Source organism: Salvia hispanica, chromosome 1 (genome assembly GCF_023119035.1).
Source record: "Salvia hispanica cultivar TCC Black 2014 chromosome 1, UniMelb_Shisp_WGS_1.0, whole genome shotgun sequence".
Lineage (NCBI taxonomy): Eukaryota > Viridiplantae > Streptophyta > Magnoliopsida > Lamiales > Lamiaceae > Salvia > Salvia hispanica.
The window spans coordinates 26,626,349-26,640,673 of NC_062965.1; the positions used below are offsets into that span (position 1 = coordinate 26,626,349).

General features: G+C 37.5%; 1 protein-coding gene and 2 pseudogenes across 1 annotated transcript; all 3 read right to left on the reverse strand.

The window, feature by feature from the left end:
* Positions 1-49: 49 nt before the first annotated feature.
* On the reverse strand, positions 50-4,270 carry LOC125200775 (quinolinate synthase, chloroplastic). Its single transcript, XM_048098537.1, has 7 exons — positions 3,262-4,270; positions 2,056-2,340; positions 1,729-1,953; positions 1,464-1,643; positions 856-1,332; positions 593-754; positions 50-484 (listed from the first exon to the last, which is right to left on the reverse strand). Exons 1-7 carry the CDS (start codon positions 4,003-4,005, stop codon positions 419-421), a joined length of 2,139 nt encoding a protein of 712 aa, XP_047954494.1. The 5' UTR covers positions 4,006-4,270; the 3' UTR covers positions 50-418.
* Positions 4,271-6,328: 2,058 nt separating this feature from the next.
* LOC125217075 lies at positions 6,329-8,277 on the reverse strand (annotated as a pseudogene).
* A 2,246-nt stretch (positions 8,278-10,523) lies between these two features.
* LOC125202679 lies at positions 10,524-12,606 on the reverse strand (annotated as a pseudogene).
* Between the last annotated feature and the right edge of the window lie 1,719 nt (positions 12,607-14,325).

The window sequence follows — 14,325 nt, forward strand, 5'->3', positions numbered from 1 at the left end:
TGATGAAGCATGCAACAAATGTAGCAAAATTTCTAACTTGAAATTATAATTCCTCAAGCAATATTATGGAGCTTTTATTCTTAAATGGAGCTGTTCCTTTCCACGGTCACAAACTAACATCACAATCCTTCTATAACAACATATCTAGAATGTAGAGTTACAAGATATAAAAAGAACAATCAAGGAACACCACTAATTCTAACATCCTATTGTAAATATCAATTCCAAAACGAAAAACAAAATAAATTATGTTGAGCATCCATAACATTGAAGTTGTGTATAATGTGGATGACGGATCCATCAGGACTTGCGGTGTAAGGTTCCTTTTGACGCGGATTTTCTTACCAAAAGACCATCAGCTCCGCGTCTGCCCACTTTTCAAATGGATCGGCATGTGATCTTTGCTTTGCTGCAAGGTTTATCTTCCGCTGTGAGGATTGTGGAGGATCTGCTGGACTAGCTTCTCCGGCAATCTCTTTGTAGCCTGTAGAAAATGTGCAGACTGAAATTAATGTAGAAAATGTGCAGACTGAAATTAATATCCGGAAAAGTGTTATATGTATAGAGCTGAACTGGAAGTCGAAATGCAGACCTGAAACTGTCTCATGTGTAGAATGGGCTCGCAGCCAACGTCTGCAATCAGCTTCCCGTTTGGGGTTTGCAGACTGAACCGCCCAGCTTCATACATCGAAAGATCATCTTTGTTGCGAGGCAAATTGTGGCAAACTTTGAGAAGTGAATCAAGAGAATTCATCTAGCAAATCAATCAAGAAACCAAGATTAGATAGTTCGGATTTTAGTACAAATAATCTACTCCATTTCGTTGCTAACATATATATAGTTGGTGTAGCTAACCTTCATATAAGGACACGATGCACAGCCTCCATGAAGAGAACAGCCCTCTCCACTTGCAGCTCCAGGTATTATTGGGAGTTCCAGTGATGAGCCCGGTGTTCTAGTTATCGACTCTGATGAGACGGGAAAGACTATCTCTACGCTCACTTTAGCTCCATTTTGGGGTGTCCGGGATCCCAAGAGCTCATGTACTGCAGCAACAATTGAGGTCACCATTCCTGATTCGGTTCCTAAGACAAACTGGAGATGCTCATCGACCTTTCTATCTAATGCCTCTAGTACTCTCTCTTTAATGAAGTCCAATATATTTTGAGTGGAACCCACCACTCCCATCCCTCTTCGTTTTGCCTCCATTGCTAAGGCGAACATTTCACCGGGAACTTCAAAATGTGCAGTCAGAAACGCATCACAGTACATCTCGTTTATTTTGCCAACAACTTCATGACCAAAGAGGTGATGAACAATGCATGTTCCGTCCTGCCAACATAAACATTGCCAAGTTGTGTTAAAGGGGCTTAACGAATTGCTTAAGCATGAACAGTTTTCATACTAACAAGCAGCTGAAGATTCAAACCAAGAATAACTTTGTTCAGCAATGATGATTTTACCTGAAAATAGTGAAGACGGGGCATTAAAGATTTTATAGATCTGCTGTTGTGGTTTGGGTGTATACTGGCAATTTCTTCATCACTCATCTCAGTCATCTGTCTGAACAATTCCATGATATTTGCACCCATGTAGGTGTCAGGTCCATACCATACATTTAGATCTGGAATTTCTGCAAACGCCTGGAAAAACACGATATAGCTTAAAGAAGATGAAGTCAAAAAGACTGACAATACCACATTACAGTGAAGTATGAGAATCACCAACCTGTAGAATGGTTGGCACGACATTAGACGACGTGCAAGTTATCGTTGGAACTACTTCATGAGTGTAGGCTTTTGTCTCAAGTGAGGTATTAATGTACACAACGTGCAAAGAGGGAGAAGAAACAGAAGATGCACCTGCCGCAAGGTAATCCATGTATGATGGACTTGCTGCAGCATCAGCCAAGGAGCATCCAATGCGCTCATCCGACATCCTGTATACCCCTACCTAAATAACGTTCATATGTCACACAATCACTATGACAGGGCAAAGAACAAAACAATGACAACACTCACACTAACGAAAAAAATATTGAGCAAGATGCAGTACCTCGGGAAACCCGGCCTGATCGAGGATTGCACGAACGTTTTCTGACATGAAATCTACACCAAGAACAGTTACAAATTTGCAGCCAGCTTTAGCCATATTGACAGCAGAGTCCGCCATGACAAGTGAATCAGATATGTGAATATGAGGCCAGAGCTTCTGCGCAGCAGTTAAAACGCCTTGAACCTCGGGGTCCATGTAAAAGTGAGCAACAACACCAATCTTCTTCTCCTCTAGCAAATTCACTAGCTCTTGAACTTTTACCTGATCCGGAACCAGAAATCTAGCCTGCAATAAACTATATGCAAACTTAGGCTTTTTAAGAGTTAAAATTTCACACCTGAACCAACAATATTGAATACAGCACACTGCATTATTTTTCAGAATGCCGGAGACAATCTAGGACCTTATTCTCTGGTAATCACATATGCTAGACAAAATCTAGACCAAATAAACAGGACCTCCATAAATCAAGTAATAACAGCGCATGGATCAAACCAATATGTAATCTAATTAGCCATTGGATAGTAATAATCAGGCACAAACAAAACAAGAAACAGTAAAAAAGAGAAACCTGTATGCACTCAGCAATAAAATTAGGATCTCTCTATTTCATTTCAAGAAAACCATTTCCATCCTTGACTGCCGATTGCTGCAATATCCATTCATGATAACCTTTCCCTTAATTATCCTTTTTGAATATGGATAGAAACTCCATTTTTATTAGTTTTTGGGATTTGTGATGGTTCACTTTTATTCTCCTACTGACTGATATTACTACCTTACCTCGCCAGTTATATGGAATATTTTTGGCTATTCCAAACCTAAACATCTACCGATCAATAAAATTAGGGATAAAAAATCCGAGTAGCATAGTATTCCTAATTGATAAGTAGTCAACAAATTATTTTTGAACAGTACACTCCACAATTTTCATCAAATATTAACAAATGCCTAACAACAGTATAAAGACAGTCGAAGAAACAATCTTGTCAGTCACCCAACTTTTTTTTATTCCTTAAACACATACTGTCAGCAAAATCTATGATTTATACCCTACATGGCTACATGACTAAACCCATTCATAAAAAAACAATCTTTATATTAGTCAACCAAACTTTCCAAATAAAAAATAAAAATAAAAGTTTACTAATCTTACTTTGCTCCAGCAAACGAAACAAAAAAGGTATATAAGGAAGAAAATTCAACCTGAGCTTCAGCGTAGCTTCCTTTCGCCTGAATTCCATCAGCAGTCACAATCAATGAGGGGAACGGCTCGCCGCGGGGGCGGCCGTCTCTCTCCGCCACCAACGCTTTCGTCCTCTTCTGCATGCTTATCAGCACATTATGCCAAGTATTCGATCTGCTGCTCGAATATCCACCTTTTCCCCCATTCAAACCCGCAACGCTCAGCGCTCCGAAATCCTCAGCTTTGAAGGCTAAAACCTCCTCCGCTGTGGCGCCGTCGAGCGCCCACACCAAACACGCACAGAATCCCTTTGTTATCTCCGAATCACTCTCCGCCAAAAACCTCATTCTGCCGCCGTCGTCCATTTCCACATGCAGCCACACCTGCGCCGTGCATCCGGGAACGCGATTGTCCGCGATTTTCATCGAATCGCCGAAAGGAGGGAGGATCTCCGTGTAGTGAATTAGCCTCTTCACGCGCTCGACCGGATCGTTTATCGATTGGAACTCCTCGACGAGGATCTGCACCTTCGCTTTAGCGGCGGCCGCGGCGGTGAGCGTATCGCCGCCGGAGGTCACGGCGGAGCAAGCAAAATCGGTTCTTGCAATCGATTTCAGTGGAGACCACGAATTAAGATGCCAGCTCTGCGAATTGATGCATCTAACAATCGGTGGCGAGGATAATTTAGGGTTCGATTTAGGGTATTTCGAATTGCAGAAGAGCGATGAAGAGACACCACTCATCGAAATGGCAGCTGCGTCCATCCTTCACACTAATCAAGCAAGCTCGTATTGCCCACCAACTGTTTGTTGAAAGGTCTGAGTGAATTCCTGCGTTTTAGCTCAGAAAAAAAAAGCGCGGGGAAGAGGTGAGGTATGCAACGGCGGAGGTGGGAGGCGATGGAGAGGAAGAAACAAGAAAGTGGGGATATATGGAGGCGGAGGAGGTGAAGAATTCGCGGTGGTGATAAAGCGGCCAATCACGCACCAAAAGAGCAAAAATAGTGGACTGAAGGGGCCGACCAAAAAGGAAGGTGATGAATTAATTCCAAATATAAATTCGATTTATTTATTCAAAATGGAAAAATAATTTAAAAGATTTTCTCCAACTAATAATTTTAAGATGATTCTGTGTGTTAGAAAAGTACAAATTCAAATGGTATATGAATTTAGCAATTTTGGATATTCAAGAATCTTGAAAAAGAAATATAAGTAGTATATAGATTGGAATCAAATTCAATTTATAAAAGTAGGTGAGGCAGAGAATATTGTGGGGGCAAAATTTTAATGTTGACAATGTATAATTGGCAACCGGTGGCGGCGGCCATCACTCTAATACACTTCAGTCAATGCATATGAACAATTAATACTATTGCACAATTTTACATTACGAAATATTAGTATAAATGATGTGAATTTGGATGTTCACGGTCTTATAATACAATGAGATTAAAGGCGGTATGATTAGGGTTCGAGAAAAGATAGATACATAACAAAGAGTCAGGTGAAATTGGAGTCCGATTCAAACAGTAATTAATACTATTGCACAATTTTCATTATGAAATATTAGTATAAATGATGTGAATTTGGATGTTCACAATCTTATAATACAATGAGATTAAAGGCGGTATGATTAGGGTTCGAGAAAAGATAGATACATAACAAAGAGTCAAGTGAAATTGGAGTCTGATTCAAACAGTAATTTGTCAATTAAGATGATATTTAAATTTAACTCTACAACTATTATTGTCTTTGTCTTTGAAAGAACTTCGCTTGAGTACCTTGCATGCCCCAATCGGAGACCGGAAGAAGAAGTTATGTTTATTTTATATAAGTCGCACAATCAAGAAAGAAAAGCACTATTGTGCGATTTGCTAATAGAAAACGTCCGGTCAGTGTTTTAGTAGCGAGTTCGATTTTTGTCTAAAAAGTTCGCGTGGGCGGGCGTCGGGCACCTGGCCAAACGTTGACGATTTACCCAAGAGGGCTCTTTTTTTTTTTTACCATATTTGTTTTATTTTGCTCTTTTTAGACTTCTAGTATAAATACCCATGTTAGGGTTTTCCATGACAACTTTGAATAATACTATTGTAGAATAAATACTCAAATTTGAGCACCCATGCATCTTCTTTGAAGATTTTATCAAAATTTCTTGTGGTTGCATTTCAATCTATTGTCGGACTTAAATTAAATGTTAATGTATGCAATTTTAGTTCTTATGTTGCTAGGTTTGTGTTCATGGTTCTGTAGAACATTCATAAGGTCGAAGCATTAATTTAAATCATAACACCTTCATCTTTTTGTTCTTTCCACCATTCTATTTTTCAATTTTTTATTTGGTATATTAGGTTATTGAAATATTTGTAAGAATTAATTTGGGATAAACATTTGTGTCTTGAATCGACAATATTCATATTAATAAAGTAGATTGAATCATTATTTATTTATTATATACTCTTAAATTGTAATAAAGTAGATTGAATCATTATTTATTTATTATATACTCTTAAATTGTGCATTTGTCATTATTATAATTTGTCATATTAAAGTGAGGTAGTCTTTTTTAATACTCTATTAGAAAGCACTATAGCTAAGAATGTTGGGGAATCATAAAAGTCGCATATATTTAGATAGTGGGTGTATGATTTCAAAGTTGATTCTTGTTCTTTTTGGATAAAGAATTCGAAGTTGATTTGATTTCTTCATCTTTTTTCCTTTTTCGTGGTACCTACATCACATGAAAATGGTGGTCAACGTCCAAGATTGCTCCATTGAAAAGTGGAAAAGGAAAATTAATTATTTGTAGAACCAATAGGGTTGTATTTTTATACTACTATCCAAAATATATGCGGCCCAGCCCACCTCATTACATATGGGCCGGTCTTGAGTTTGCATAAATATTGTACTAGCAAACTATGTCAGATAGATGGGCCTTAGTCCTTACACTTGTGATGCGGATGACGTCATCCAAATTTGACCTCTCAATCAAGCGGTGTGTCATTACATGTTTTTATTAGGCTTCTTTAATGGTATAATTATTTTTTAATTGCTAATATCTCGATAATTTAGAAATATACACAAAATTATATAGACTGCATCAACAAATACATTATATGACTAAGATAACTTGAAATACAGAAAATAAAATAACAAATCAAACACGCGGATAGATTACAACATGCAAAGGATACTTCCTATTTATTGTAATCCCAAAGTCTTCCGTCATGTCCAAATCTTCCCCTCTCTCTCCATTAGGCAATCCAAAGTCAAAACCACACACCAATTTGGCCAACGCCAGCTCGTAAACCGCCGTGGCGAACGCGATGCCGGGGCAACCTCTCCTCCCGCCCCGAACGGCAACAACTCGAAATGAAGCCCTTTAAAGTCTATGCTCGATTCAAGGAACCTTTCCGGATGAAATTCCTCAGGGTCCTTCCACAATGTCGGGTCCCTTCCTATCTTCCATGCATTGACCAAGACACGGGTGCCGGCCGCCACATCATAACCTAGTACTACCGTGTCTTTAGTCGACTCACGTGGCACTAGCAACGGTACTGGCGGATGCAATCTTAGATTCTCCTTCATCACGGCTTTTAAATAGGGCATTTTTGCTAGATCTTCTTCAACTATGTCGCATTTCCTTCCGGCAACCTCTCTTACTTCATTTTGCAATGTTTTCATGACTGAAGGATTCCTCATCAACTCCGCCATCGTCCAATCCAAAGCATTGGATGTCGTATCAGTTCCAGCAGAAAACACGTCCTGTCATAGATAACAATAAAAATAATAAGCAAAAGTCATTAGTCAAGTTCGGAAATGTCATTCCGTGGACCACTATGTTGAACTGGCTCTCAAATATCCTCGATGGTTACAATTACATATCCTCGATGGTTACAATACCACCATTCCAAATTGTTGACCACATCAACGAAAGCGTATACCACGATTACAAACCAAACAGAAGAACTTAATGTAACGAGAATCTTACGAGAATTTGAGCTTTGATGACATCATCTTCAATAGGGGAGCTATTTTCTCTCTCCTTTTGAAACTCAAGGAGTATGTCAACAAAATCCATCTCTCCACCTCCATCACCACCTTTCTCCCTATGCTCTCTCACAACATTCTCCAAAAAACTATCCAAACCCTTAGCCACTCTCTCCCTCCTCGCATCAAAACCATTGATCCAACTCATCCAAGACAACCAAGGAACATAGTCTCCCACAGGAGAAGTCCCCAAAATTTCTAGAAGCTCCTCAAAGAAGCTTCTACACACATTCCCTTCCCCCCCATCTCCATACTTCCTCCCCAACGCCACCCTGCTAATCACATTGCTCGTCAACGACACCAACACATGGCTCAAATTGACCAAGACAGCCGCGGAAGAAGACGAGAGGCGCCTGAGGTCCTCCACCATGAGGGAGGTCTCCTCCTCCCTGACGCGGCGGTAGGAGTGGACGCGCTTGTTGCTGAGGAGGCGGAGGACGAAGACGGAGCGCATCTGGCGCCAGTAGTCGCCGTGGGGGGCGAAGGCGACGTCCTTGGAGCCGTAGATGAGGCGGTCGGGGCTGCTGAGCCTGGGCCGGTTGGAGAAGGTCAGGTCCTGCTCCTTCATGATCTCGCGGGCCGCGGAGGCGGACGAGGCCACCAGGACGGGGACGTGGCCGAGGTGGAGGAGCATCAGCGGGCCGAGGCGGTTCGACAGGGAGTGGAGGGAGCGGTGGGGGTGTTTGCCAAGCTGGTGGAGGTTTCCGATTATGGGGAGCTTTGGGGGAGACGGAGGGAGGCGCTTCCCCGGGGGTGGAGGCGCGGCGGCGGCGGAGGCAGTGCGCCAGCTGCGGAGGAGGAGGGAGAGGAGGATGGGTAGAATAAGGATGAGAAGAGCTAACATTTTTTTTATTTTTTTTTGCTATTTCTTCTTCTCGTTAGTGTTGAGTTGGAGGAGATTATTGTGTTCTATTTATAGAAGCTTGGAGTATAGAGTGACATGATATGTTATGGGATTGGGTTTTTTTTTTAGATTGAGATTGGTGGTGGTGACATGATATGTTATGGGATTGAATTTTTTTTACTCCAATTTGCAGTGTTTTTAGATTGAGATTGATGGAAATGGGGTTTGACCACATTTTTCTTACTCCAAATTATTTCTCTTGTCGACAATGGGAGGACCAATCCTTCGTCTCAACAAATAGTGCATTGGAGGCTTAATAATTTGTTTTATAAATACCAATTTAGATTTATCATAAACAAGCATATACAGAAACAAAATATAGTCTACAAGTAAAATAGTCTAAGCATGCCACATCCTGTGTGCAATATAAAATGCAACTGAGATTAGAGATCGGCAAAATAACCAAAAAATCTAGTACTCCTATTCAATTAGAAATTACTATAGACATATATTCCATTAAAATTTTGTACATAAAATTAGTACTTCATAAAAGTAGACAGATATTCCCTATCTATTAAATCATCCCTTTTATTTGGGCATTTATTTATTTATATATAATTGGAGAGACCTCGTACAATTTTTTGTTCCTACTTAATATATCATCGAAAATTAATTTCGTAAATGTGAAGTAAAGTTATCATTCAGCCATTTGTGGGTTTTATTGAAGCAAAAAATGGCCACGTTACATATATGTTGCAGTTGTAATTCACACAAAAAGGAATTTTTGGAAGCTATTTTGCCACCAAATGGCCACGTTACATTTGTGCAGTTGTAATATTCACAAAAATGAATTCTTGAAGTTATTTAGCCACCAAATTAATGATATGTCAAAACATGCATGGTAAGTGAATGATAGGATTGGGAGGATTTATAAGGCAGCCAAATATAAACTGAAGAGTAGACTTTTCACAAAGCAAAGGGGCACTTATGCCAGGTGATTCATATATGGATGAGAATTCACATTTTTCTTCATCTATAAATAGTAGTAGTGACATTGTTTCATGTGCAGCCAGCCTGGGTAACAGTCTGAATTAGGATATTGTTTTTTTGAATTGAATGATAAAAGTGCAAGTTTGGATGAATTTTATGATATTTTTAGGCTTTAGCACAAGGGTGTGTATGAATACCCAAACTTTTACTTAATTATAAGTATCTTAAATATGAATAACTAATTTTTTTTGCATCCAAACTTATTATTGTTATCATTGATTTTATAAATTAAAAAAATCAAATCTCGATTTATTATTTTATCCATTTATTTTAAATGACAAAAAATATGAACAAATGAAATAATTCTAGTAACTTTTATATTGGAATTCACATAAATGATCAAAGAAGAAGAAATTATGCTAGTAATATTAATAATTTATATAATACTGAAAATTCGCAATATTTTCTGCACGATGTACGTACGGATAATTGACGTAGTATTACACTCATGCATGATAATTCGTAGACACGTTTCAAAACTTTTCGTGTCCAATTTTATTTCTTCTTATACAAACAATGGTATATAATGACTTTTTTATTCAGTGACGATTTTGAAAAAGATCTTCTTTGTTTAATAGTAAATTTTTGTGACAACTCTGTAGGAAGAAATTGAGTTATATTTTGAAAAAAGCTCTGACTGCGGTATTTCGTTCATCTGCATCCCATTACAATGGAATTTTAGATATTGCCGTGCTGGAAATAATTTTTTATTTTTTATTTCATCAACGGTTTCTTTTATAAAAATTAAACTAATTAAATTAAATAATCTATCACTACAATGTTGTCAAATATAAAATCTATATCAATATCCTATAATTATATATCCTAAATCTCTATCTCAATAAAAATAGAAATTTTGGAGATAACACAAATTTTTAATTCAAAATTAATAAGAAAGAGAGAAAGAAAAATTAATTAAAATATTATTAGTAAAAAATGAGGTCTAAGATAAAAATTTGTTAAAAAATGAAATTTGGCTAATTTTGAGAAACAAACAAAAATGAAAAAAGAATAGTGATATTTGCTGCGGCCTAATATTATTCTAGTTAAGTGGGCTTTGGCCTAATATTATTTCCAAACACCATGGGTTGACATTCAAGGCCCATTGGCCATTGCTTAGGATTGCTATTTGCTTCCCTTTATAGCTTTTGTGTATAAAACTAAAGATCATCTAATTTAGGACAATATCAAAAAATAATTATGAGAGTGCTTAGACTCTATCAAATTTAATTTCATAAGTTAGAAAATCACCAATAAAACAAACATTGACTATAGTTTGAGAAAAATAAGTAAAATCCAGAATAGGATCTTCATTTCTATTTAGTGCAACATCCATGGTGAAAAGGTTGAATACTTCCAACTATAATTCCCTCACATACTTATAAATTTATTCAAACTCTAAACTTGTGCATAATCTTTTAATTACAATAGGTTATGTTCACGATGAAATGGCACACCAAGAAGGGGATTCTTTCTATGTATATTAATACCAGGCTGTTCCAACACGTCCAAATCCTCACATTTAGTTCCCATAGGCAATTTCCACTCGAACTTGTGCACAAGATTCGCTAGCACTAGCTCAACGCTTGCTATTGCAAGCGCGATCCCTGGGCAACCCCGTCTCCCATGCCCAAACGGAGCAAACTTGAAATCAACACCTTTGAAGTCTAGTGAAGAATTTAGGAACCTCTCTGGATGGAACATCTCCGGTTGGTCCCAAGACGCGGGATCTCTGCCAATAGCCCATGTATTGACGAAGACCAATGTGTTGGCCGAGATGTCATACCCCATAACTGTTATGTCCTCTCGAGTTACTCGCCCTAGTAGTGAGGCTGGGGCATGCAGACGTAGGGTTTCCTTGATCACGGCTTTCAGATACTGCATTTTCCCTAAGTCATCATCGGTTATGACTTGTCTGTCTTGGACGATTTCCCATACTTCTGTTTGCAACTTCATCCTGACTGTAGGGTTTCGTATGAGTTCTGTCATCGCCCACTCCAGAGTTGAAGATGTTGTGTTTGTTCCACCAGCAAGCATGTCCTTGGAATGGTCACGAGAGAGATTTTAGGATATAATTCGCACAACAATCACGAAAAATAATTAAAGTACATGAGACATGTTTACCTAGTTACTATGTCCACGGACCAATTCTAAGCCAGTTTTTTCACTATGTTTTTCAGATACTAAATACAGAGGGAAGCAATTATATCATGGGTTCATCATGCTTTTTAGATGCATAATACTCCCTCCATCCCATAAAATTGATAAAGTATGAGAGAGATAGAAAGAAAAAGTGAGTCGGGTATTGTTAGTGGAAATGGGGCACACCTCATAAGAGAGAAAAAACTTGCCATAAATGAAAGTGAACTAATTTTGTGGTGCAGACCAAAATAAAATAAGAGTATAGACTCAACCACTAAATCAACTCACACACAGTGTTACTCGGTTTCTTGTAATTACATCTAGGGAAATATACTAAGATAGTTTTTCACTATATACTAAAGGGAAACAAAGAGAGAGAGAGAGATGTACCAGAAGGATGGCTTTGATAACATCTCTATCAATGGAAGAATCCTTGAGCAAAATATCAACAAAATTCTCATTGTTTTTGTTTCCATCACTAGCACTCTCCAAGCCTTTACTGATGTGTTCTTCAACCACCATCTCCAAGAACTCATCAAGCTCTTCCCTCACCTTCTCAACTCTACCATAAAAACCATTAACCCGACTAATCCACGAAAGCCACGGAACAAACTCCCCGATTTCCACGGTCGTCATCAGCTGGAACAGTTCCCTCAGCGCCATCGTAAACCTCCTCCCGCTTTCCCCGTCCCCAAACCTCCTCCCAAAAGCAGCTCTGCAGATCACATTATTCGAGTGCAGATCAAACTGTTGGCTCAAATCCACCGCCGTTTCAGACAAACAACATGATCCAATCTTTTCTAACAAGAGAGCTGTCTCTTCCTCTCTAATAAACTTGAAAGATTGAACCCTTTTGTTGCTGAGAAGCTGAAGAACGCATATGCTCTTCAGCTCCCGCCAGTACTCGCCGTAGGGGGCGATGATCACGTCCTTCAGGTCGTACATGAGGCGGCGCGTGGCACTCGTGTGGGGCCTTTCGGAGAAGACGAGGTCGTGCTCTTTGATGATCTGTGCAGCTGTGTCGGCTGATTGGATAACGAGCACGGGCTTGCTGCCGAAGTGGAGGAGCATGACCGGGCCGTGTTTCACGCCTAGGGTTTGGAGGGCGCGGTGAATCAACACCCCTAGTTGGTGGAGGTTTCCGATCACCGGGAGCTTCGGCGGAGATGGTGGTTGTTTGTTTGAAGGCTGGTGGTGGTTCAATATGTATTTCTTGAGCATCCATGATGACAAGAATAATGTGATGAGAATAAGTAGAATTGACATGTTTTTCAATTGATGGATATTCGGATAGAGGGGGTTTATGTTTTAATATACTCCCTCCAAATCCATTAAATAGTTATCTCATATTCGATTGGAAAAAAATTAGTGGGATGTGGACCCTATTTTTATATATCTTCTCTGTCCATAAAAAATAGTCTCATTTGTGGACGATATGAGTTTGAAAGAAAAATTGGTAAAGTAAAAGAGAAAAAGAGAAAAAGTTGATAAAGTAAACGATAAATGAAGAAAAACTGGGTAAAGTATGAAAGAGAGGAGAAAAAGTAGGTAAAATATGAGAGATAAACTTTCCACTTTTAGAAACGAGACTTTTTTTTGTGAACATCCCAAACTGACAAAATGAGACTATTTTTCATGGACGGAGGAGTGTTAGTTTGATAATAGTACTTGGGAGTAAAATGAGTTAGTCGAATGTGGAGTACATACTAAAAATACTTCCTCTGTTCCATAGTAGTAGAATCATTTTGCCATGTTGGTACGTTTCATAGTAGTGGAGTCATTTCCCTTTTTAGTAAAAAGTAAACTACATAAATGGTACCTGATCTTTATTTTATATCGTTTTTAGTACCTATAAATCACATTTTTGGTACTTGATGCAATTTTCACCCCAAAATGCCCTCTAAACAAATTCAATTTTCTATTTGTGTCATAAAGGATATTTTGGGCATTGACAAAACTAGTACCAAAAGTAATACTTCCCTCTGTCCCAAGTTACTTGAGTCGTATTCCTTTTTGGGTTGTCCCACTTTACTTGAATCATTTCTCTTTTTTGGCTAAAAACAAAACATATAATCACACCTACTTTATTCTTTCTTTTTTACTTTACTCTCTCTTCTTTCTCTTACTTTATTCACTCCTCCACTTTATTTAACTCACTAAACACAACTTTCTTAAATCTCGTGCCGAAAAGAAACGCTTTAAGTAATGTGGGACGGAGGGAGTATTATAATATCTTCTCACATTGTCCTCACTCTTTATATTATTATTATTTTGATGTTATAAATTAATAATTATTTATTTTTTAATATCATTTAAGTATACTTAATCATAATTATAGTTATAATTATATTTAATTATTATAATAATATTTTTGTTATAATTATAAAAACTAGTAGTAATTAATAAATACTAATAATTATTATTTTATATCAAATTAATAACTCATGAATATAGTATTGATCAAAATTTAAAATTGTGAATTGTATTCATAATGATAAAGAGTTGAATATTTTTAGTTAGGTGTTTTAACCCTAAAATGAGTATAAATAATTTAATTAAAAATATTCAATTGATTTAATTACTTTAAATAATTAATTAAATTAGGTGTTTTGTTATTGATTTGTATTATGAATGCAATTAGATGTATGTATAAAACACTTAAAAGAAAGAAGAAAAAGAAGAGAAAAGAAAAAAGAGGTAACATAAACTAAGGAGAAAAAAGAAAAAAGAAAGAAGAAATGATGATAAAATACTAAAAAGAAAGAAGAAAATGAAGAAAAAAGAAAGAAGAATAAACTAAAGAAGAAAAAAAGAAATAAGAAAGGAAGAAAAAAAAATCACACATTTGGTTCTATTTAATTGAAATTTTCAAACATATCCTCAATAACAAAAAAATCACATGTTTGGTACATAGGGTTATTTTTGTCATGAGGTACCAAAAACGATATAAAATAAAGATCAGGTACCATTTATGTGTGAAAGTGAAAGATCATGTTGTTGGA

What these genes read in the sequence shown, in the direction of transcription:
- LOC125200775 (XM_048098537.1), bottom strand. Translation starts at nt 4,005, where the DNA reads ATGGACGCAGCTGCCATTTCGATGAGTGGTGTCTCTTCATCGCTCTTC. An exon ending in TCGTGCCAACCATTCTACAG is followed by an intron (nt 1,644 to 1,728) that starts GTTGGTGATTCT and finishes GTGTTTTTCCAG; the next exon opens with GCGTTTGCAGAAATTCCAGA. An exon ending in CATCGTGTCCTTATATGAAG is followed by an intron (nt 755 to 855) that starts GTTAGCTACACC and finishes TTGATTTGCTAG; the next exon opens with ATGAATTCTCTTGATTCACT.